Here is a 24,098-nt window from a genome sequence, read left to right on the forward strand (position 1 = left end):
GGATCTCCCCGTCCTCGGCCCGCTCTGTTCTCCGCTCTCTATGCGCCATTCCTCCCGCGGCCTTTCCGTCCCTCTCGTCTCTTTGCCCTCCGCCGTCCTGGGCTGTGCCTCCGTATGGGCCGAGGAGCCGCCGGCAGTCGCGGAGGTGGGTTACTGGGGCGGCGGCGGGGTCTCCCCTCCAGCCTCGGCAGGGGATCTCGTGTTTCCCCGCGGGTCCCCCACCTTTGACAGCCGCGCCCGGAGCGTCCCGTGTGGAGGTGCCCCTCCCCCCTCCCCCCGCTTTCCTCCGGCTTGGAAGTCAGCAATTTATGGGGTTTCTCCATATAGGTACCCCCGCCCGGCACTCGCACTCAGCTCCCCCTCAGCTCTGGCCTTTCCATCTGCAGGTTCCTTGCACAGTGGCATTTGCATGCATGAAGATGCCGTGCTGCAGTTTAATTGGGCATCTGTGGGGTGCCACCCCACATCCACACCCGGTTCTAATAGGGATCTGTTTCCCCGCGTCCACTTTAAAGTTTCCTTCTAAAGGGCCGTTGATTCCAAAGCAGCGATGCTTTTCCTCTTTGCAGTGGAACTGCGCTTCCTCTTCAGGCTTGTTTTGATGCCCAGAATAGCATCAGTTCTAGGGAGGGCTGGCGACTAGGGGCCAGAATCCATATCCCCCAGTCCCCATTCGAGCACCCTTAATCCCCATGCCACTTTGGCTTCAGCGGCCTGCCTGGTGGCCCCTTGCCCCATTTTCAGAGCGCAAGCAAGTGTGGAAGTGTGTGTCTGACTGGGTGGAGGTAGCTGGGAGGCATCTTGAGAAAAAGAAACCAAGGACACACATTTGTACTTCCTATTTTATAATAAGTCCTGGAGCAAACTATGCCTGAGATCAATATATGGGAATGAGATGTATATCAAAGTGTGCATGTGCTTAGTAAGGATGTACCGTCTCGAATACTTTCCTTATGGCCCCTCCAGGCAGTTTACTACACCTCCAAGTTCTAAAGTTCTCACCTGGTTCTTTTAGGCTCAGCTATGGCATTTCCTCCACCTTTTGGACTGTGCTGACTAAGCCTCTCCTGCCTGGAGGGGAGATCCGAAAACGATCATGGATCCCTCACAGGCCCGCTGCCCAGGGCTGCTGACTGCACTGCTCCTTGCCCTCTGCTGTATCCAGCAGTCCCATGGCGGTGACTGTAAGGGGCACCGCCAGGTGCTTCGCAGTGTATCTGGCTATGTGACGGATGGGCCAGGCAACTATTCTGTCAATGGAGACTGCGAGTGGCTCGTGGAAGGTGAGAATACGACGAGGGGCATTCTCTTTCTTTTGGGGGCTGGCGATGGCGGTTGACGTTTTCCCAAGTCATGGCACCCTCAAAAGCACAGGCCTGCCCACTTGCTGGGCTCCGAATAATGTTTCTTTCTCTGTGTCCCCTCAGAAGCCCTTAGCTTATGCTGGCTGCTTTAACCCTCCGATAGCAGAGACAGTCGGCTAGTTCACACCATCATGGAGGGAGACTAGGATTCCCTGCCTCGTCTCCCTTCACACATGCCCGAAGGATCCACATATTTGGTCTTGCCAGCCATATCATATGAGAAAGTGTATGTTGCTACAGTAAAGAAGCTCTCCAGAATCCTAAATCAGCCCATGGGTTCTGCATGGCAAGAATAATGGTGCAAATTCCCTGCAGAATGTAGCTGTCACTCACAGCAGGGCGAGCCAGCCATCATGGGCGAATCTTGCCAAGCCATGGCGTATTTACTCTATGTTCGTGTGAACCCAGTCAGGAGCCAGGGCTAACAGAACATAAGAACCTGCCCTCAGAAGTTGAGTGTGGCTTGTCACTGAACCGCCAGCAATTGTTGAAATGTAGATTATTGCCTCGACCTAGCTGTGCTTTGTAACCCATAAATAATCTATAGTTTACAACTCAATAACCAATCATGGGTTCTCTTTGTGTGTTGTTCATGCCATGCCGGCTGGGAATTATGGGAGCTGTAGCTCCACATACCAGGTTAGGGAACCTCGATGTACCTTGGCTTTATTTCTTAATTTATTGCCTCTTTCCTCAGTCAGTCAATCAATTATAAACTTGAGAAACCTTGTCAAGTATCGGCCGCAATATAATTGCAAAACAACACAAATGGTCGTGTAAGCGGGCATTCTGGGATAGCTGTGCATTTTTTTCTTTTAATGGAAAGAGGTTCTGTGCCTCTTATCAGAAGCATCTTTATAGGATTTTGGACTCTTGGGGACCAGTAAACAACTGCCCCATTGGTCCTGGGACTGGTCCTCTAACCCACCTCCCCTTTTGTACCCTCTCAGCCCCCAGCAGCAGCTACCGCATCCTCCTGACCTTCATGTTCATGGATACAGAATGCACCTATGACTACCTCTTCGTTTACGATGGCGATTCCCCCAGCAGCCCTTTGCTGGCCAGCCTCAGTGGCAGCACGCTGCCCCCCACCATTGAAGCAACCTCGGGCAAGGTACTGACCCGTGGGGCAGGGAACTGCTCCCACAGAGCTGGAGACCTAGATGTGCAATGCACCCTGCTCCCTTCAAGCAGGGGCAGGCAAGCAGCCAGCCAGTTAGGGCTGCATACAGCCCTCACTGAATTTTAAAATCCCTCTGCGAGCCATCGGTTTCACACTCTGGGCTAGCACTGTTAATCTTTCCTGGCTGCCATCTGGAGGGGTATGTGTGATGGTGGGGGAGTGAGAGCGGGAGAGACGAGGGTGTCATAAAGGAGTGTCAGAGAGAGAGAGAGGAAAATGGGGCGGTCAGAAGAGAAAGGGACTCGTCCCCCACATTTGGGCTCTGATCCCAGGCCAGAGGTGGTAGGAGGCAGAGGGAAGCAGAGTTTCTATTATGGGGCATTTCTCTGTGATGGGGACGCCATCCTACCCCTCCAGACTGAATACGCTTTATGCAAAGCATGCCTTCTTCCTCAATTGAAATTTCCTGATGGAAACTCCTCAACATCTAAGCTAGGAGAAAAGCATTCTGGCTGAATTCAGTGTCCCCAAGCTTGATCCAGAAGGAGTTGTTCAGCTCTTGCATCTTGGCATGACAACTTCTTGGCAGTGGTCTGGCTGAGATCTTAAGCCAGTGTTAGAGAGGAGCTGTGTTTATGCCAGACTTAAACACAATCCTACTTTCTGTTGTGAAATAGCAGACAAGTTTATTAACTCTGGAGTAAACTGGGAAAGAATGAATTATATGATTGGACAGGGCTTACTCCAAGGTAAATGCGCAGCAGATTGTCATAATTTGTGTCTCTAATTGTGCTTGGCCCTGGGGTCAGTATATATCGATGCTAAACGGTTGCTTCCTCAAGCATCACTTTGTATAAATGCTTTGTGGAACAGGACCCAGCCTTGGGCAGCATTCGGCCTGGTCCCCTAGCAGATGCCGGAAGCACCACCCTGGCACCTGGACTCCGGCATCCTGGGAGTGCTCATCGCTTCTTCCCCCACACTTTGCAGATGCTGTTGCACCTGTTCAGCGATGCCAACTACAACCTGCTGGGCTTCAATGCCACTTACACCATCTCGCTCTGCCCAATGGGCTGCTCGGGACACGGCATCTGTGGCAACGACGGGCGCTGTGCCTGCTTCCAGGATTGGGGTGGGGACGACTGCTCCGTGCCCACCTGTGCCACCTACTGTCAGAACCATGGTTCCTGCAGCCAGGTAAGGCCTGCTGCCCAAACACCAGCTGGTTGTGCAGTGTCAAAAAGCCCGTTGGCTTTCGGGATACAAAAGGCCGCATTTCCATCTCAGTGGGTTGCAAACCGGGCTGCCAGAGATCGCATGGTCGCGTCGGTTCCGTCAGCCTGATGGGATGTGTTTTGTTGCTCTCCGCTTCTCCCTGCAGGAGTCAGGGCACTGCCAGTGTGAGCCTGGATTTGTGGGCCGGGCGTGTGACTTAGCCCTGAGCGAGAACCAAGGAGCTGGCAAGTGGTACAATGTGAGCGCCTGGGATCCCCGCTTCCGGCCCCGGACAGCTGCTGCTGGTGCTTTCCTGCCCTCCACTGGAGCACTGTACATCTTTGGAGGTCAGGAGTCTTCTTCCTTGGGCAGCAGAGTGAAGGCAGCAGCTGGGCAGGTCCTTACGGTGGCTTGAAGCGGAAACGCTTAACTGGCAGGATCATGCGCTCCCACTCCTGCGAGGCTGAGCAGCTGCACACGCCAGGATTGCCTGATCCTTCATATTTAAAAAAAATCCAGCGTGAAAGCAAACCAAATGCCAGGGAGAATACTCCCTGCTGCTCTACGTATTACCGTTTTTTTTCCAATGGGAGAGCATTCAGCCACACAAGGCCCCCCCCCCACAGTCTGAACCGTGTGGGAAACAAAAATACCGCGTGCAGTTCCTGATCACGTGCCTCCGATTTTAGTTTAATTTTAAGTGGCTGGCCAAGCTGAGGCCACGGCTGGCGGAACAGCTGGAAGGGAGGCAAGGGGCAAGCGGGTTGTCTGGGGCTTTGCGGGGCCCCTTCAGCAGCCGGGCATTTGCTTCTCTCGATGGCCGAGCACCATGGCCCCAACTGCTTTAGGATGCTGCAGGCATGCCTCAGAAGGCAAAGACTGCATCGTCAAGAAGCCTGGCAGCCAGGGCTGGCCGGTGGAGGAAGGGTCTGGTAGCCACCTGGAGCAGCAGGTTCAAAGGACAGGATTCTGCCCCACGGGAAGCAGCCTGGCTTGATCTCACTGTTTGATTCATGCTGGTGGCTGATGGTGTTGATTCTCTAGAAGGTTTGCATCGTGCCTTTGATTCCGGTGGTCTCCCAGGTGGCTTGTGGCCTTCTCGTGGGTTTTGCATGGGCAGCTGGCAGGCCACTGTGTGAAGAATGCTGGACCTGTTCTCTGATCTCACATGGTGGTTCTTAATGTCCAGAAGTAGAGCATGATAATATAACATGCTTAGAGGCCTGGATCCTCCGACCAGGGGCTCCTTCCCCCTTCTGCTTCTGCAGGCTGCTTCTGCTTCCTTCCCCAGGTCTGGATTTAAACACAGCCCTCGGTGACCTTGTCTTTTATAACTTCACCACCAACGTCTGGCATCGACGAGTGCTCAGCCCCTCCCCGGTAAGTGCCCTTGCTGTTGGGGACCACTCTGGACAGTATCGTCTGATGATGCGGGGGCTGGGGGGGCTTCCCTTCAGAGACTGGAAGCATCTACCTGAAAATGTCATGTGGAGGTGTGTGTCCCACAGGCGCAGGCCCATCCTGGCACCCGCATCCCGGGCCTGGGCACTCTGCTACGGATTCTGCTTGCAGGGGTGTCTCTTCAGCTTCAAATAAGCAGGCCCCAATTACCAGAAAGGAGATTTTGACAAAGGGCTCTTTATTTATATTATTTCCATAAACTGTTTCCTCTCCCCACTTCTTAGTCAGGAGCTCTCCCAAGGTGGCATTCAGCCATAAAAACATAGCAAGATCCAACCTGGTCCTAAAAAGCAATAAAACAACAACAACGGTGAACCTATCGGGATGGTCAAAGCAAAATGATATGTTTGGGGGCCTTTGTCACAGAGGGGGTCCAGTGGGCCCACCAAGAACTTTTATTCTGGATGAGTGGGGCCACTGCAGAAAAGCTCGACTCTGACCTAACGTCTTTCATAGCAGGGCAAATGAGAAGGGCTTCCCTTGTTGATCTTTACATGTGGGCAGGCCGAAATGGGTAAGCGCGGTCTCTCAAATAGTTTGGGAGGTATTTAGGAGGAAATGCCCGATGATAATGGCTGTCTGACAGGAGCACTGTCTGCTTGATTAGAGATTTCAGCCGAACAGGAGTATATGGCCACCAATCAGGAAAATGGTAGCATGAGCTGTGGGTTGGTCTGGATGACCTCTTGAGGACCCTCCCAGCCAGGAGATGTTAGAATACTCAGGAGGAGGACAAACATCCTTGATCCACTGTGAATCTCTCTCACAGCTGCCCCTTTTGTTCCCTTTACAGTCGGCACGTCACTCGCACACAGCAGTGGCCTGGGAGGGGTTTCTCATCCTGTTTGGGGGAGAGTTGGCCAGTGGCTTTCTCGCCAGCGATGTCTGGATGTACCTTCCCCGGGAGGGGCGCTGGTGGGAGTTGGAGCCTCTCAACATCACGTGGTTCCCTCCCCCTCCCGGACTGGCCGGCCACGCATCTGCAGTGGTGGATGAATGGCTGTATGTGTTCGGAGGTGAGTCGCCGTGTCCCGAGTCTGGGCTGAGCTTGGCTCCGGGGTCCTGAGAATCTGTCACAGCCCTGAGTGGAGAGCAGGGAGGGGCGGAGAATTGCCTAGTTTGGATTCTGAGGTCCCCATGGTTGCCACCTGCACAGTTTTCTGCCCTGGATCACTGCAGCCCTACTCAGAGAAATGCCAAATTCTGTGCTCAAAGTACCTTATGTATTCCACGCAGCTCTGTTTGGCTTTGCGAACTGGATCCATTTGCACATTTAAGTTACAAAACTGAAATGTGGAGAGGAACGAGCAAGACATGGCTCAGGACAAAGGGAGCGTGTGCAGGTGTTTGGGGGGATGATGGTGGAAGAGAGGAGCAGCCCTTGGAGGCTGTGCTTCATAGGCAACTGGAGGACATTCCTTGCGTTGAGTTTATGTTTTAATTACTCCAGATTGGGTCCTGGAGACAGGAGCCCATTGTTCTGTGTGCTGCTTCCTAGCATGGGAAGCCAGCCTGCGTTTGAAGGGTTCCCCTGGCAGAGAAGTGCTTTCAAAGCACTGGCCATGGCTAAGTGTCAGAGTCCCGCTTTGCTTGCTGAGTACGTCCAACTTGATCCCCAGCATCTCCAGGTAGGCCTGGAAAATCTCCCAGGGCCTCCAAGCCACCTCTGCCACTCCATGTCGACACTCCTGGGCTGGGCAGACCAAAGGCCTGGCTTAGTGCGGGGCAGCTGCTGATGTGCTTGTGTCCAGCCAGGGCTGCTGTTACCTGTCACTAGCACGAAATACTTACGACGGCTTCCAAGCTAGCCTAGAAGCCAGCAGCAGAACCTGCAAATAGGACTGTCCTAATTCTTTCCTCGGGGCCTCATAAAGTCTAGCACTGAGTGGGCACGTCCCCCAAATTCCACTTGTAGAACAGGAATAGCTGCAGGGATCGCCATTTCAGTGGACGATGTCTCAGCCTCACCCATCCCGATTTGCAGGCCGCACCTCCGTGGACGTCTTCTCCGCGCAGATGTACCGCTTCCACCTGCGGCAGTGGCGCTGGGAGTCGGTGGTGCCGTCGGGGGGCAAGGCCCCTGCCGCAGCCGGCCACTCCATGGTTTTCCACCCTGCCTCCCGCACCCTCCTGGTTTATGGTGGACACCGGCCCTCCACTGCCCGGTAAGCGGGGACGAGCGAAGGAGGAGGAGACAGTGGACAGTTGGAAAGGGGTCCCGGGAGACCTGACTCGCCCGCACTCTTCCCCCACCTCAGGTTCAGTGTCCGAGTGAACACCACCGACCTCTTCCACGTGGGCCTGCGCTACTGGAGCACGTTGCGCGCCAAAGACTCGCACCGCGGACCTCGCGAAAGGGCTTTCCACTCCGCCACCGTCATCGGCAACTACATGGTCGTTTACGGTGAGGGCGGCGTGGCCAGCCAAAGGGGGGCGCTGGGATTCCTGGGCTGGCGTCATCCTATCTTTTGTTCTGTGCTAAGGCGTCACATTTTTGGCCCAGAGGGTTCGTGGAAGGGCGCCTACATTTCCCCCCTGCTCTTCTGCAGTCTGGTCCCCAACATCTTTATTCCATTTCCTTGCATGGTAGGGAAGTTTTGCGCTCATTTTCTTTATATTATGTTGTTAATAAAGGCGCAGGAGCAGAGCTGATGAGAAAAGATGGCAATTCACTTCCCAAACTTGGCACTTGTATTGCTAACTGTTCTATTTTCACCCCCATTTCTGCTTGTCACTCTTTTACTATAGGGGAAAAAAACTGGAGTTTGGGAAGGGGAATGAGTGCTTCTTCCTTATCTTTTAAGAGGAGAAGCCCAGGCCAGGGCATGCACGCTGTCCGCTCCTGAACCCCAAGAGACCCCCCCACTTTCTCTTGGGAGTACTTAAGACCTCTGTGCCTTTGGGGGGGGGCTTTGGGGTAGACACTATTTGTTTATTTTAGGCCTCAATGCTACACCTAGTTAGATTTTTAAAAGCCTGTGGAATGACTTTGTGGAATGCTGGGGGCAGTAGGAGTTTTCTCTTGTCTAAATGTGCCCAGATCCCTTCCTCAGGCTTTTAAAATTGTAAGCTGCCTTGGAGGAAAAAGGCAGTATAAGCATTCAGGAGATAAGTAATGATCAGGAGAGGCTGCTGCACTAACTGATGCTCCACACTCCCCTCCTGTCCGCCAGGGGGCAACGTGCACATCCACTACCACGAGGAGAAATGCTACGAGGACGAGATCTTCTTCTACCACCTGGGCTGCCATCAGTGGGTCTCGAGCCACGAGCTGGCCCCTCCGATCACGCACGGTGAGGGATCGCGCAGGGTCCGGCGGGCGCGGCCGTAGTCGATGCGCACGGCGGCCCAGCAACACCGTCTCCGCTGTGTGTCCCCCCCGCAGAGCACGAGGCGAAGGCCCAGTCCCCGGCGCGCGGGCGCTACTCCCACGTGGCCGCCGTGATGAACGGCAACGTGCTGCTCGTCGCGGGAGGCTACAGCGGGGTGCCGCGCGGCGACCTGCTGGCCTACAAGGTGCCCACCTTCGTCTTCCAGGTGCCGTCCCAAATGGTAGGTGCCCTTCCCTGCCTGAGCACTGGCCCGCCCGAGTCCTCTCCCCGTAAGGGCTGGTCTGGCCGGGGCTTCCGCGTGCCTTTCCAGGCCGCTCCGGGCGGGGTGGGTCCTTACAGAATTGGACGACGTGAGCCTCGTTCGCGCCAGAAAATGGGAATAGCTTGTTCTCTGCAGAAAGGGATGGTCCCGCTGCAGGTGTTCATGCACCCCAGCCTTCTCCAACCTGGTGCTCCCCGCTGCATTGGACTAGCCCCCCCAGCCTCTTCATGCTGGCTGGGGATGAAGGGGATCCTGCTCCCAAAACTCTGCAGCACACCACGCTTGGGGGAGACGGAAATGCACAATGCATTTGCCGCTCCTGCCCGTTGCCAGTTGCGGGGTGTGGGCTGCGCCACGCTAGTCGAATGGGATCTTTAACTCTCTTCGACCAAGAATCTTGATGCTTGAGGTGTCTGGCGAGGGAGGCCCTCCTCTGGGCAGCCTCAGATTCTGCCATCGGGCAGGGAGCTGCACCTCCGCCCCACCTGCTCGAGGTGCTTTGAGAGCGACCTGTCGAAAGCCTTTCTGGCCGCAGGGCTGACGTGCGGTGCCTCTGGCCTCCCTTTCCTTCTCTCCTCCCGGCCCCAGTACCACCTGGATTACTGCTCCATTTACACGGAGAAAAGCACGTGTGCCAAGGACCCCGAGTGTGCCTGGTGCCAGAGAGGGTGTCAGAGTGCTCAGCCCCACAGCATCGTGAGTATCGGGGCAGGGCAGCGCTTCCCCTTCCGGAGAGGCGTAGGCTGAAGAGATGGGTGCTGGGGTGCCTCTGGCTTGGAGCCCCGTGCTTGGGGGGTTCCTTGCATCTTGGGGGGCACCTGGGTCAAGACGTCTCCCGGAAGAGCAGCGATGGCTCACCAGGGGATTCTGCACACCCCCTGATGGGTGTCCCTTTCCTCCCACTTAGTGCCCCAGTACCGGTTGCCTGGGCTTGGCCCGCCTCTTGGTGGACTGCCAGTCCTGCCTGGCATTTGCCGGCGCCAACGCTTCCCTGCCCCGTGCTCCAGGACCCTTTGGCTGGTGCGTGCAGAACGAGACATGCACGCCTCTTTCTGGTAAGTGAGCCAGGCTGACTCTGCCCCCGGTGGCCACAGTGCTATGTTTCTGGCATGTGGCTTCAGCGTCGCTGAGACCACCTTGCGTCTTTATGCCAGGGATGCAGATCACAGGCTTCGGGCCAACCTTGAGCCTCCGCGGACCCAGTCTTGCTCTCCGGTGTTCCCCCAGAAGGCTGTGTGGCCCATCTTTGTTGGCAGAATCCTGGCTTTTGTGCCATTTCTCTTCTCAAAGTTGAGATGGACCAAGCAGCACCTCCAAACGCCACACTTGCTCTTCCGAGGGAATGCCACACTGTCCAGAACGGGCTGAGCACCTGGTCAGAGGAACCCCCCCACTGGCAGCATCTCAGTCTCCTCTGGACTGAGCCTCAGTGTCTTAGCTCTCATCCAGTCCTCCGTCGCAGCAGGTACCACTTTAGTGCACCTGCTGAAGAGGAAGCAGAGGAATAGAGCCGCGTGTCATTGGTGTACCGATGGCAACGCGCTCCAGAGCTCCGCATGACCTCACTCTGCAGTTTCATGTAGATGCTGGGCAGCATGAGAGCTGAGACTGACCCCTGAGGAACCCTGTACCTGAGAATCTGTGGGGCCAAGGAGTATCCGCAAGTACCACCTTCAGGAGCTGGCACCCCGAGGAGGAGCAGGGCTACTTCAGGGCAGCACCCCTCACTACCACCTGAGACAGTTGCCCCTGAAGGCTTGCCCATGGTTGAAGGGATCGAAAGGGGCAAAGGGATCCAGGACGATCAGCAGGGACATGGCACAGGGCAACCGCCACGGACATGTTCCATCACATGCTCTGTAATTCGTACAGCTTATTTGAAGAACAATTCTTTCTTAACTCTCCCATTTCCTTTTCCTTCCCCAGAACGAGGCAGGTGCCAGGTAGGAAAGCTTTCGGGAACATACGGCTGGTGGGGTCCACAGCCTTTCTTTGTGACCTCCTTGGCACAATGCCAGCATGAAAATTTCCTGCCTGGCCTTCACCTCATCACCTACCAGCAGCCACGGAACAACTCCCAGCCTGATAAGGTGAGGGGGCTGAACTCGCCATGCTCATTCCTTAATGCGCCTCTTGCTGGGGGAACAGAACGGTGGCTTTTTAAAATAAATAAGTACATCAGTAAATGCAAACGTTTGTGTCTTTTGTTATCGTAACTGTGCCACAGGCAATCTTAAATTGAAAGCTTTGAAAAAAGTAGCAAGGTTAACATTCAGAAGAATTCAGAGAAAATTGCAGTATTGCAGAGAAGGTGTGCGATAGGCCACACATCACGCTGGCAGACAACGGGGGCAGGTGGCTAGGCTGGGGGAGACGGGCTTTTCACTCTCGAAAGGATGCAGAGAACTCATTTGCATTGGCCATTTGTTAATTTCTGTGAACAAGGTAAATTAAGGCGTGTTCGTCAGCAAATTGTAAAACCTGTTGCAGAGCAGTATTTATCTGTGTCATAGCCTCCCCCCGTGGGTAGATGTGGAAGTGATGATCCACCGCTTGGGTATTGGCGGTGGTGTCCACGGCAGTTTCCCAAGTTCCCATATGTGCCCATGGGTCCAGAAAGTTTGGGGAGCCCCTGCCTTCGTCTAGCCCCACCCTCCACTCTGTAGGGCTCAGACCTGACCGTCGTGTCCCTGTCACAGGTCTCCATTGTCCGGAGCACCACCATCACCCTCAACCCCAGCACCGAGATGGACGTCTCTCTGGTCTACAAGGGGTTCATCCACCCGCTGGTGAGCAGCTCTGGGCCTGCGGAAGACATCTCCATCTGGGCACGCATCCAGCGCCTCTTTGTGATCGCCAAGCTGGCCCGAGCACCGGGCGCCTCTGAACTGGTGAGGAGGAGCTGGGCTCTCCCTTTTCCCCCTTCCAGTGATGGAGGCCGCACCGGCGCGAAGGTTGGGGGCCGGATCACTTGTGGGCCATTTCAGAGGGGCAGACTGCTGAGCAGATGCTGCCGGTTTTGTTTCCTGGTGGGAGGCCTTGTCTCGCTTTGCAGAGTGGCCGTCCGCTTTCTTCGGTGAAGTCACTGGTCATCACAAGTCCGGATTTGTTAACAAGTCCAAAAGTAGGGGCTTTGCAGGTTCAAGGCAAATCTTGCAACATGAGTGCATAAGTTGCCCAAAATACAAATGAGAATTCCTGTGATACACATCAAATGGTATCTATATTAGATGATCACCGTTACGAGAATCTAAAGTTTCCTGGAGTACAGGCTTTCCCCGAGTTACGAATGTCCAAGTTACAATCAACCTGTACTTAGAAACTAACTGCCATCAAGCTTCTATTCCATCATAAGGAAGTTCACTTAAAAATATTGAAGCCTTTTTTAATAGCATCACTAGAGCCTTTTCTTCCTGATCCTTCTGCCGTTTCTTTCAGGAGGAGGTGGGCCGCTGGGCAGTCCAGCAAGATAAGGAGAAGCGGCTGCTTCAGCGTCCTGGAGCGGAACGCCTCTTCCCCAGCACCGAGCGAGGCAACAAGTACACAGTGCTGGTGGAAGGCCACCTCAACAACTCTGGCAACGGCCAAACGAGCGAACTGACCCTCACCTGGGACCGTACAGGTGTGCCTGGGGGCAGCGTAAGTATCTTGGCTTCCCCAGGGTAAGAGCTGTAACTTGGCCAGTCCTTCTGGCTGTTGTGCATGTTAATTCTAATGTAAGAATTAAAGAATTCTAATTTCTGTTCTGGTAAGAATGGCGCAATCTTAGGGCGTATGTATGTTTAGTCTGGAAAACGGCCAACGAGCCTCAGCAGCTCCCAAGCAGCATGACTGGCTGGGGAATGTTAGGAGTTGTGCGCGCTTTTTCTGTTTCAACATGTGTTGGGTGCTCCCCTTGGTAATTCGTCTCTTGGATGCAAGTCTTACTGAATGATTTAGAAAGACAGAGCTGGAAGGTGCCTTGAGGGCCACCTACTCTATCCCCTTGCCTCTGTTATAGCATCCCTGGCATGTGGCGGCTCAGCCTCTGCTTACCACCTCTCTCTGAAGCAGCCTGCTCCACTCCCAGTCAGCTCAGATGTTCAAGTCCTTTCCTTGAAATTGCTTAGCTTAACCTCAGAACCTCTTCCGTTGGGTCCTGCCCTCTGGAGCAAGGGTAGGGACTGTGGCGCTTTCCAGGAGGTTTGGACTATGACTCCCATCAGCCCCAGCCAGCATCGCCAACTCTGTGGATCAAGGGGATTGCAGTCCAGAACCCCTGGAAGGCACCAGCTTGCCTTCCTCTGTCCCCTGCCTGTCAGCCCTGCAAACATTCGAAGACGGTCCTCGTAGCACCTCTGTGGAGCTCGGCTCCAAGGCGCCCTCATTCTCAAGGCTCCCCCCCCTTCTGTGCTGCACAGGAGATCTCCTACTTCTTCCTGGAGCCCTTCCGCTCGGAGCTGTGTGCCGCTTACCGCTCGTGCCTCGCCTGCCTGGCCGACCAGGGCTGCGGCTGGTGCCCGCTCAGCGCTACCTGCCACCGGCGGCTGGCGCGCGGGGACGACGCGGGGCCCTGCGGCGCTGGCAGCGTGCGCCTCGTCCTGGTCCCGGGCAACTGCATCCTGTGCGAGGACTACCGGGACTGCCACGCCTGCAGCAAGGTGGGGGAACGGCGGGTGGGGCGCTTTCCTTGGCCCAGCATCTGCATTGGAGGTGGAGAACAGTGTGGGAGCAGGGCAGCGCTGGGTGGAACCGCTGTGTCTTAGATGCTAAGCGCTCGTGGGGAGAAGGGCGAGCTTTGTCTGCATCCAGGCCCGGGATGGTAGAGTCGGAGGGGGCCAGAAGGCCATCAGGCGCAACCCGCTGCTCGGTGCAGGGCCGCCATCCCTCTCAGACGGCTGTCCAGCTGCCTCTTGGATCCCTCCAGCGTGGGAGAACCCACAACTTCCCTAGGCCATTGGCCCCGTTGTCCTGTTGCTCTAACACTCAGGAAGTTTTTCCTGATGTTCAGCTGGAATCCGCCTTCCTGGATTATGACCCCATATTACCCCGTCCTGCACTCTGGGAGAATCGAGAAGAGATCCTGCAGCTTTCCCAGTACTTGCAGGCTGCTAATTTCTCTCTCCCCGACTTCTTTTTCACACTTAACATGACCAGTTCAGTAAGAAATTCAGTAAATCCCCCGACCCAGGTGGTATCCATCCAAGAATTTTTAAAGAACACAAATCTGAAATAATATTTAGCATGTTCCTAAAATCAGCCATTGTAGCAGAGGACTGGAGAATGGCCAATGTAACACCAGTTTTTGAAAGGGGTCCAGGGAGAATCCAGGGAATCAGCAGTTGGCTAACATCTATTCAGGGTGACTTGCGTGAGAGTCATTAAATATAGACTCAGCAATCAGAGGAGCAAGCCCTGCTGAAAAAGAACCTGCATGGCCTCCGCAAGGGCTTGTCCCTCTGTCTCCACCCAGAGAGAGGGGCTGCTTTGTTGGGTACGAGCATTATGTGTGATGTGCGCGATGACTTGCCTTAAGCTGGGCCAGGTCTTTGCTTTAGAAGCACCGGATACGGTCTGTCCCTGCGGCCGGGGGGACACCCTTGTGATCCCGCACACGGGCTGCCTGCTGCCAGCTGCTTGCTTTGCCAGGGGAACCCCGGCTGTCGGAATCCCTTCACCATGTCCACCTCGTTCTTCGCCCCAGGACCCCTTCTGTGAGTGGCAAGTGAACAGCAGCAAGAAAGGAGATTTTCTCTGCAGCCGCCGAGGTCGCCTCCCCACTGCTATCCGCTCTCCCAAGGACTGTCCCAAGCTCTGCAATCAGTGAGTACGTGGTGTGGGTGGGGTGGCCTCTGGGGACTGGGCCGTGGGGTCAGGAAGCATCAAGCTGACGCCTTCCCATAGTGCAGGCTGGGCTGACGAAAGCCAGCGGGTGGGCTGGAGGTGCTGCAGACCTGGGCTCAGCTGCAGGCGGGTTCAGCCTCCCCCAGCCTGGTGCCCTTTAGCTGTGCTGGACTAGAACTCCCGCCATATCCCAGCCAGCCGTGCGCAAGGTGAACGGGTCCTCACTGGGCAGCAGGCAGAGGCACAAGAGTGGCAGAGACTTGCTGGAAGGTGTGTGTTGAGTCCCCCTGGCCGTTAGGGCCAGAGAGCTGCCTCTGGTCCTGGGAGCACCTGGAATGGCCAGGTGAGCATCCTCGCTCAGCCCGGGGAGGACCGTTTCTGACTTCCCCGCGTGTCCTTGTGGCCCTGGGTGGCGAACCGCCCGCTCGGCCTCCGCATGGGGAGCTCTGCTTCGGTGGGGGACTGGGCAATCGAGGAAGCGGGGAGGCGGGCAGGTGGCTGGCGGCAGAGAGGACGTGCCTCACGGTGGTTTTGCGCCCGCTCCGCTCTCCCCGCAGGCGCGCCACCTGCTCCGAGTGCCTCTCCAACTCCAGCCAGTGCGCCTGGTGCCAGTCCACTCGCAGCTGTTTCTTCTTTGCCGCCTACCTGGCGAAGTACCCCTACGGGGACTGCCGCGGGTGGTACGACAGGTGAGCCGGGCACACGGCAGAAGGGCAGCGGGACGGCCGGGGAGCGAGGCAGCCCTTTGCGGCTCTCCGGCGGAAAGGAGAAAGGCAGCTCCCCAGCGCCCCGAGGGGCAGCCCCCTCCAGTCGGGCGGCAGGTTGGGAGAGCAGCCCTCCAGCCCAGCGACGAGCGAGAAGCCTGGCGCAGACACGTGCCGCACGGGAGGGCTGCAGACTAAATCAGGCTCTGGATGCAGGGAGTGGAGAGCAGGAGGAGGCAGCCTGGCTGGTGGGGATTGTGCCTCCTTTGATTTTGAAAGAGGGGAGGCTCCACGTTAGCTTGAGTAGGATGCGGGGAACTGTCAGCACAAGGGTGCGGGACCACAAGCCCGGGGGCCATATCAGGCTCGCTTCCCCCTCCGGCTCTCTGGGGTCCTCCAGGGCCTCATGCCTGTCTTCCCTGGCCTGCCACAAGTGTCCGGCCTTGGGTGGGTTCCCGGCTCTTGCGCTTTCTTGCCCCTTTTGACAGACTGAAATGTGTCTCCTGAGGCTAAATTGCTGGCTTCGAGCTGAAATAGGGGGGTAGTGGGGGGTTTGGCCCTTTCCGGCTGGGCTGCAGCACCCCTGCTTCGGCAAGCCCCCTGTGGGCATAGCAGCAGCAGCAGCATCTCCTGATCCAGGAGAAACGTTCACATCCTTTCTCCTCCTCACGGTGTTCTGTGGTAACATCTGCTCTCCTCTCGTGAGTGATTCGATTCAGATCCCACCTTTCTACCAACAAATGCTGCTCCAGGTGGCTTGAATTAGAATGGATAAGACAATCCTTACCGCCTGGCCCCGCCCCAAGCCACTGCTGGCCTTGCCTCTGAAGGCTGCCCTCTTGAACGAAGGGCCTTTCCAGAAGATCTTAAGTGCCAGGGAGGATCGTGCAGGGAAAGCCAGGCCGGAGAGTCGTGCGGCTGTGATTTGCTGTGCCTGCAGCCTTGCAAGCACAGCTGGCTGAGTGCTCTCCTCCTCCTCCTCCTCCCCTCGTTGCCCCAGCGTCCATTCCGTGCCCCAGTGCCTGGACTGCACCCGATTCAACACCTGCCGTGAGTGCCTGCAGAACTTCGAATGTGGCTGGTGCGGCAACTCGGACAACCCAACCCTGGGCAGGTAAGACTGCTCTTTGAGAGACCGGGTCTTTCTGACTCTGTGATCCACCCACGAGCTTGAGGAATCCAGCCAAGGAATCTGGCTGCCGCAGGACCATATGCAGAAGTGTGACTCTGCCCACAGAACAGATTGCATTGAACTGGGAACTGGAAATTTCTGGTTTAACCTTAAATTAATAGCATTACAATCAAGTTAGTCCTTTTAATTTGGCACTCATTAGGTATTTGCTTAATGCATCGAAGCAGGGTCAGGCCTGGTTGGAATCCGGATGGGGGACTTCAGTGTTGTGAACCACCCAGAGAGCTTCGGCTTTGGGTGGTATAGAAATATAATAATAACTAATAATAAGAATAATTTCTATACTGCCACATTAGCCCAGGGGTTCTCTGGGCAGTTTACAGCTCTGAAGATTTCAGGCTCCTATAATTTCCCTGCTGAAAAGTTTGCCAGCTTTTTGCAACAGATGCTCCTGGCTTGATTTTGGTGCATTTTCTGTGGGAGAGCAAAAAATCCAGCAGACACACTTCCCACGTCGCTGCAATGTTGCTCCTGGGGAAAGTGGCCCCGTGTTGAATTTCTCCCTCTCGTACAGTTGCTGCAGGCTTGGGAGCGTTTGACTGGGAAGGCTTCGCTCGCACACCTGAGGCTGTTGCATCCATCCCGCTCTGTCTGCAGGTGCCTCTCGGGGGACTTCTCGGGCCTGAACACCTACCTGAACTGCTCGGTGGCCCTGTGGGAGTCCCACGGGCTGCTGCCCACCCATCCTGCCCAGTGGTCGTACGGGCAGTGCCCGGATGTGGACGAGTGTCGGCTGGGCCTGGCCAACTGCCACCCCTTCGCCAGCTGCAAGAACACAGCCGACTCCTTTGAGTGCCACTGCAACCGGGGCTATGCTGGCGACGGGGTGACCTACTGCAACCAGACGTGAGTTGGGGAGGGGGGGAACCAGCCTGCCGGCCGGCCCCTCCAATGTTTTTAGCCAGTCTGGGGGCTGATTGAGCAGGGAAACTGCAGGCCGAGACTGGAAAGGTGATAAGGCATTTTCCGTAGCCCCTGCGTGAAACCCCCGTTTGCGTTTGGCTGCTCTTGCTGAGTGAGGCTGCCCTTTGGGCGACACACCGATGGAAGGCACCGTCCGGTTCAGTGGTGTGCGCTTCTGGGTTCAGTGCTCCTTGCAGGCTTCCAAGCATGAAGGGAAATTGTCAGCTACTGTGCACACTTTGCTAGCCATTGCTGCTGTGTAGGAATTCCCGGAGAGGCAAGTAAGTCTTTACTTAGTGTTGGTGGCGAACTGGTTTCTTCGCTCACTGCAAGTGACTGTTCTGAGCGTTCCTGTGCAAAACTCTGCTACAGGGGTCACATTTCACGAAACTTTATTGTCATGCAGTGCTTTGAGCTTTTGTCAATTTAACTGGTGGATTGGAAAGCTCAGATCTTAGCAGTTTGGTCTGTGGGGGCACATTTTGATCACTGAATTAAGGGCAGGCTTGCTTTATTTTTAAAAACTTTTTATTCCTGGTGTGTTGTTGTACCAGGAAAGGAAAAAGTAAACCTTAAAGAGGGCATTTCCTTCTTGCAAGAGTGGGGGCGTTTGCTTACTCAGTTGTAAGCTGCCACACCTCTTCCATATCTCCAAGTTCTGCAACATCTCAAATGTTCTAGGCCTCGCTTGATGGATCGCTCCTTTGATTCCGTCCTCTGCCTTTTGACCGGATAATCAGCTATCAAACGTCTCTTGGGCTGGCTGCTCGGGTGTTGCGTGAATCCAGGCTCCAAGGCCCAGGACAAAAGTCTTCGTGGCCAGGGCCACGATGGACGTGGGCCAGCCTGATTCTGCCCCCTTGCTAACCAGCCTGCGTTCCTTCCTCCCTTTCTCTCCCCGCTCCCGCCCCACAGCTGCTACGATGAATGCGCCCACGGCGAATGCAGTGGGGCTCCCCACTTCTCCTGCTTGTGCGATTTAGGCTGGACCTCCGAGGTCATGGGGGCCACCCCTCCCCCCAACGGGGTGCAGTGCAACGTGGACTGTGGCTGCCACTTCCACAGCACCTGCGCGGTCAAGGGGGCCGGTTTCTGCGACGAGTGCCAGAGTGAGTGCCGCCTTGCCTGTCTCCGCCTTTTCAGAAACGGTTACCATCGGGATGCGTTGGGTGCGGCGTCACTGGTATTTGGGGTGCTGCCCGGCAATGGCAGGGGACACAGAATGGTTCCCCCAGGCCCCAGCGGGTCCCAGCCACCTTGCTTGGTGCTCACCGAGATGGCTCTTGGCACGTGTGCATATGACTTAGCGAACGAGCGAATGAATGAATGGGCACATTTGTGCAGGTGGGGGGGCTGTGGGGGGTGGCATCGGGTGTGCAGGAGTGCATGGGAAAGAGAGTGGGATTCCCAGCAGGGGGAGGAGGGAAAAGCATTTGCCGCTTGCAAAACCCGGCGCCTCCCGCCGGCACTGGAAGCTGTGGCTTGCACCGAGCGATGACGTGCACAGAGGCTCAGTCCCCCCATCCTGTGTGGAAAGGCCTTGGGTGGGTGCCACGACCACAGCGGTCTTCCCTGCCCCCCACAACGGCTGTTTCGAGGGGTGCCCGGGGCAGTTTCTCGAATTCCCAGGTGCCCCCAAAAGGCTGCCCGCCCCCACTGCAAGTGCACACGCTCTCGGTCCACCCCGTCCTCCTCACCCCCCGACCGGTTTCTCTCCTCCGCCTCTTGCACAGACTGGACCCATGGCGAGCACTGCCACCTCTGCCGGCCGGGCAGCTACGGCAGCGCGGTCAACCAGAGCGGCTGCTGGGAATGCAGCTGCAACGGGCACGGCCTGGCGGAGCTGGGCTTCTGCCACGGTTCCACGGGGGCCTGCTACTGCGCCCCGCCCACAGAGGGGCCGCACTGCGAGCGCTGCGCCCCGGGCTACTCCGGGGACCCCAGGTGAGAGGCCCTCTGAGCCGCAGGGATGCCGAACTGCACTGCTGAAGCCGGTTCCCAGGGTGGGGGGTCGGGGGTCACGGGCTGCTTCCTGCAGACGCCGAGCGGGACCTCTGGGTGCTGAAGGCCGAGTGCTGGCAAGAGCCGCCATCTGGACTAGCTGCTGCGTGACGCAGCAAGGCCGCCCTGCTGGCTCGGGGATGCTGGGAGTGGCAGCTCCCTCCCCAGGTGCAGGCAGGTGGCCAGGTGCAGGGAGGCCGCAGCCAGCAGCCTTTCCTATTTCTTCTGCCCCTGGCATGCGAACGGCTGCTGCATCAGCCTTGCAGTGTGGCGTGTCTCTCGGCCGTGCACCTTCTTCTCTCTCTCCATCACCCCTTGCTTAACGGCAGAACTCCAGTGCCGGTGCCGTCTGCCCAGCATTCCGGCGTCTTGGAGCAGGTGTGCCGTTTTGCAAGCGCGGGACGTGATGTGAGGTGCTGCCTGGAGCAGGCCGGAGAATGCGCTCGGGGCCGCCGTGGCTGCGCTGCCCCTGACTGGGCCTCGTTGCTCTTTCTTCTGCAGAAATGAGGGCGTTTGCTATCAGGAGTGTGTCGGGCGCTCCTTGCTCACCAACATCTCTTCCTCTTCCTCGCTGAGCTCTCAACGGGCAGGAGGGACCCCGCCGGGGGGGCTCTCCTACTGCGTCTGGGTGCTGTCCACTGGTGACGACGCACAGCCCTGTCGGCCCGAGCAGACCTGCCCGACCATCACGCTGACCATCCAGCCTGACACCCTCTGCGTGGTGAGCACGTGGGGCCGCGGGCGGGCGGGCGGGCGGGGGCCCAGGAGGTTCGTTGTGTGGGCAGTTGGCTCTCAGTCAAAGGCAGAAGCTCAGCATCGCATCAAGTGCTCCAGCTCCCGATTCTCCTTAGAATAACTACGTCTACATCTTTGACGGGCTGCCCGACTTCCTGGACACAGGCCTGATCCAGCTGGATCGCACTCTGATTGGGGCTTTCTGCGGCCAGGGGCGCCCCCACCCGGTCACCGTGGAGGCTGTATCAGGTAGGCGGGAGGGTGGTATTCCGAGGCGTGGGGGGAGCCCCGCTTGTGGCGTTGCTTCCCCAGGGATGAGAGATCCACCTGCCTCAGCGCCCTGTCTCCCCCTGTGGCCAGCTGGGGGCCACGGGGCCTTCCGCATAAGGGAGGCCATCTTCCCCCCATACTGGGGAGAGACATCGATGGTTCCTGGACATTACTGTAGCTCTGCTTGGAGCAAGGCTGAGGCCGTGCTCCGTGGAGTAGACAAGCACGCTGCCTTTTGGGAAAGCTTGGGTGCCGGTGCTCCTTTCCACACCGAGGAACGGCTGACAATCCCTGGAAGAACGCAGTTTGAAACCTTCTTGGCTTCTGGCCAGCAACTCCCCCCCTACTAGCAGTTGTCCCCCCACCCCACCCCACCCCAGCGAACCTTTCCCTGCTCACAAACGTCCTTCCCTGATTCTCCACCCTCGCGCCCCCCTCGCAGGCCTCCTGGTCATCTACTACGAAGCCAACTCCAGCGAGTCTTCCGGGTTCAATGCCACCTACACGGTGCACCACTGCCAGCCCGGCTGCCACCCCAACCAGGAGTGCCTGGAGGGACGCTGCGTTTGCAGGGCGGGATACACCGGCCCCGGCTGCCGCTTCCAAGTCTGCCCGGCCAACTGCAGCGCTCACGCTGGGCAGGGGGTCTGCAACAGGGTGAGCCCGGCAGGGTGCCTGCCTGTGTGAAGGGCAGGGCTGCTTGAGAAAGGGCCGGGGAATGGGGTGGTCTTGATGGCGCAAGGAAACCACGAAGCGGATGGGTCCTTCTCCAGAGTTTGGAAGCTAACTCGGCCGCCATGTCGGAGAATAGCAAGTTAGAAAGGCGTTGCGCTCCAGGCTTGGTCACTAATCATATGGACGAGTAAAGCATGAACAAATAAATAAATAAAGCCTTATTCACACAGTTCTGCTTCCTAAATACCACGATTCAGATAGTTCTAAATCCAAGTTTCAAGCAGGTGGGGCAGAGGGCTGGCTGAGCTTAACCATATAATTATTCCGTAAATGGTTTTGAGTGGAACATGGCGGGAGGGTGGGGTCATTATCCTGCATAACATTCTCCCATTGACCAGCGACGAAATAATAGACTGTGCAGCGCAAGCCTTGAGCAGACCCGTCTGCCAGTTCTGCAGACTGCTGCTTCTGCCCTTTCTTGCTATAGAATTGATGTTTTTAGTGTGCAGCTTTTCCTTTTCCCATTCTTGTTGTGCGCTGTTCTGCAATCAGTGAAAGTACATAAAAGCTCCAGGTGAAGGATTGAAATGGGCAGCAAACGGAGCCTAAGTTAAATCGTCTTGGACTCCCCCTGTGGAAAGAGTAGATCCATATATCCTGGGAAGGGTAAACATAGGCAGTAGGAACACGAGCATTGCAGTAACCTCACTGGTTGCTCAGACAAGGAGTCAGACTTGGGTAGGAGTTCGGGGGGGCAAGAGCCAGCTGCATCTGGCAGTGCGTTCAGCCAACCTCGGTGGGCTGACGTTGGCCTTAGACTGGCCAGCCAGGGGTGAGGAGGTGCAGCAGCCGCCCCAGCTCCCCAGACCCGTGCCTGTTGCACCCGTGCTTCCTGCAACGGTCTCACCCTGCCTTCCCGCCCTTGCTCTCTTTCCTTCCTCACGTCTTCCTTCAGAGCTTGGGCTTGTGCGTCTGCAGCGAGGGGTTTGCTGGCGCAAATTGTTCCATCCCACTGGATACGAACAAGATCGTCTGGGAGACGCTGACTGACACGCAGCTCACAGCGGTAAGTGAACCTCTTCCCCTGTGAGCGCCCCCGAGAGCGTGTGGCTTCTGGTACTCTCTGGTGGGCTTTGGGGGCCGGTGCCTTTGCTGGCCACTGTTACCCAGACGCCTTGCACAAGCGAGTGAGTGTCCGACTTCAGAGCCGTCTTCACGCGTGGGCCTGAGGGGCACTTGCCCGTGGGCCCCACACTAATCTGTGCATGTTAACCCTCGGAAAATCAGGAAACTTCCAAAATTAACAGTAGTTGTCGTTGTCGTAGGGGCCCCAGGACACTGCCTTGCCCGGGGCCCATCATGCTGTTAAGTCGGCCCTGTCCGACTTCTGGAGCCATTGCAGGCAATCGGCGGCCGGGAGCACTGCTCAGGGGCAGGGCCACCGTGGCTTGACTCTTGCTTATCGCAGAATGTTGCAGCGGTTCTCCAATTCTCGGTTGGATTTTGGGGTCATTTTACCTGCCGGTTGTACTAAGGACTCTGAGCTTCGTGGCTGGATGCACTGATGCATTTGTGCCCTCAGCAGATAGAGGAAAGGTGCCCGTCTTGACACTCCCCAGGGTTTGGGCTCTCGGGACCTGCTGAGGGCATCCAGCCAGGTCATCTTCTGTGCTTGGGGTTTCTGTGGTGGCAGGACCGATCCGGTGAAGCGGACGTGGACGGTGAAGGCCCCGGGCCCCACAAGGGGCGTGTCCTGGAGTCGGCTCCCGCTCCAGGAGAACGCTGCTGTGTCAGATCTAATGATCACCTGTGTCTGTTCTAAGGACACGGCCAGCCGGTTCCTGCACCGCCTGGGTCACACCATGGTAGAAGGACCAGACGCCACACTTTGGATGTTTGGGGGCATGTCGCTGCGAGAAGGAATGCTGGGCAATGTGTACAGGTGAGCGTTTCTCCCCTGCCCTGCCCTGCCCAAGAGCTTTCCCAGACACCTATCGTGACTGCAGAGGCTCCTGTCTCTCTGCAGGTACTCCATCGCCGAGCGCCGCTGGACGCAGATGCTGGCAGGGACCGAGGACAGAGGCCCGGGGCCCAACCCCCGCTACTTCCACGCCGCCGCCTACATTTCCTCCTGCAAGGCCATGTACCTGCTGGGTGGGCTGACCGCCGATGGCGTGGCCAGCGATTTCTGGCTGCTCAACCTCACCACGCTGCAGTGGAGACTGGCGCAGGTAAGGCTCCCCTGGGGAGTGCGAGCCGTTAGCAGGCCTCTGCTGGTGCCAGGGCCCAACAGGGCCGGGGGGGGGGGGGGGGGGCGGCCGGTCCTGTGCCCGCTTCCTTCGTCAGCCAGCCACGGACTGGCGGCCTCCCATGCGGGTGTGAGGCTGAATTCTTGCTGGAGAGCATGTTTTCCATATTGTGAGCCGCATGAGAAAAAGCATTGCTGGTCCCTCTGAATGCTTCACCAGGAGGCAACCTGGAGCAGGGGGCTCACTTGTGTCACCCTGCTGAGCAGTGAGGACTGTCTGACGGCTCGCCTAAAATGTGATCAGAAATCCAGGGGTGCTGGTGCTCATCGCTCGGGAAATGATAGCGGGAGAGGTTGCCGTCCGGCGCCTCTGGAGGGGTCTGAATTGGGGCTGGCCAAATGCAGAATGGTGCAGAGAGACGGGGGTGCGTTGCCCTACCCCTTCCCTGTCCCTCCCTTTCAACCCCTTTGCCCTTTTGCCCTCCTGCCCCCAGGACCCTCTGATCCCTGCAGTGGCTGGCCACACGCTCACCGCTCGCCGTGGCTCTTCCCTGCTGCTCATTGGCGGTTACTCCCCTGAGAATGGCTTCAATAAGAAATTGCTGGAATACAATGTGGCGTCGGAGAGCTGGCATGCCGGAAACCAGGCCGGAACCCCCCCGACAGGTAGGGAACTCACAGGACTCTCTGAGAGGGTCATCCGCTGGCTGTAGAACCGGAAAGGCCCTCTGGCCACCCATTGGGGGCACTTTCTCGCGTATAAGTGAGCCATCTCTTCTCCAAAGCTTCC

General features: G+C 57.0%; 1 protein-coding gene across 2 annotated transcripts in view; it reads left to right on the forward strand.

Moving 5' to 3' along the window:
* Nucleotides 1-24,098, forward strand: part of MEGF8 (multiple EGF like domains 8) — a 35,741-nt gene continuing 11,643 nt past the window's right edge. For both annotated transcript variants that reach the window (XM_044435110.1, XM_044435111.1), the window contains exons 1-30: nucleotides 1-145; nucleotides 1,016-1,283; nucleotides 2,315-2,478; nucleotides 3,478-3,684; nucleotides 3,869-4,049; nucleotides 4,994-5,082; nucleotides 5,957-6,179; nucleotides 7,148-7,328; nucleotides 7,422-7,567; nucleotides 8,337-8,456; nucleotides 8,549-8,715; nucleotides 9,346-9,453; nucleotides 9,665-9,812; nucleotides 10,684-10,847; nucleotides 11,457-11,648; nucleotides 12,196-12,396; nucleotides 13,158-13,397; nucleotides 14,441-14,559; nucleotides 15,138-15,269; nucleotides 16,285-16,398; nucleotides 17,074-17,322; nucleotides 18,295-18,488; nucleotides 19,113-19,323; nucleotides 19,882-20,101; nucleotides 20,232-20,364; nucleotides 20,828-21,042; nucleotides 22,016-22,126; nucleotides 22,884-23,002; nucleotides 23,087-23,291; nucleotides 23,803-23,974. In XM_044435110.1, the coding sequence (XP_044291045.1) occupies nucleotides 1,097-1,283; nucleotides 2,315-2,478; nucleotides 3,478-3,684; nucleotides 3,869-4,049; nucleotides 4,994-5,082; nucleotides 5,957-6,179; nucleotides 7,148-7,328; nucleotides 7,422-7,567; nucleotides 8,337-8,456; nucleotides 8,549-8,715; nucleotides 9,346-9,453; nucleotides 9,665-9,812; nucleotides 10,684-10,847; nucleotides 11,457-11,648; nucleotides 12,196-12,396; nucleotides 13,158-13,397; nucleotides 14,441-14,559; nucleotides 15,138-15,269; nucleotides 16,285-16,398; nucleotides 17,074-17,322; nucleotides 18,295-18,488; nucleotides 19,113-19,323; nucleotides 19,882-20,101; nucleotides 20,232-20,364; nucleotides 20,828-21,042; nucleotides 22,016-22,126; nucleotides 22,884-23,002; nucleotides 23,087-23,291; nucleotides 23,803-23,974 (4,912 nt within the window). In that variant the 5' untranslated portion in view covers nucleotides 1-145; nucleotides 1,016-1,096. The remainder of the gene's footprint in view (nucleotides 146-1,015; nucleotides 1,284-2,314; nucleotides 2,479-3,477; nucleotides 3,685-3,868; nucleotides 4,050-4,993; nucleotides 5,083-5,956; nucleotides 6,180-7,147; nucleotides 7,329-7,421; nucleotides 7,568-8,336; nucleotides 8,457-8,548; nucleotides 8,716-9,345; nucleotides 9,454-9,664; nucleotides 9,813-10,683; nucleotides 10,848-11,456; nucleotides 11,649-12,195; nucleotides 12,397-13,157; nucleotides 13,398-14,440; nucleotides 14,560-15,137; nucleotides 15,270-16,284; nucleotides 16,399-17,073; nucleotides 17,323-18,294; nucleotides 18,489-19,112; nucleotides 19,324-19,881; nucleotides 20,102-20,231; nucleotides 20,365-20,827; nucleotides 21,043-22,015; nucleotides 22,127-22,883; nucleotides 23,003-23,086; nucleotides 23,292-23,802; nucleotides 23,975-24,098) is intronic.

Source organism: Varanus komodoensis, unplaced genomic scaffold, assembly GCF_004798865.1.
Source record: "Varanus komodoensis strain SLA01 unplaced genomic scaffold, ASM479886v1 scaffold29_1, whole genome shotgun sequence".
Lineage (NCBI taxonomy): Eukaryota > Metazoa > Chordata > Lepidosauria > Squamata > Varanidae > Varanus > Varanus komodoensis.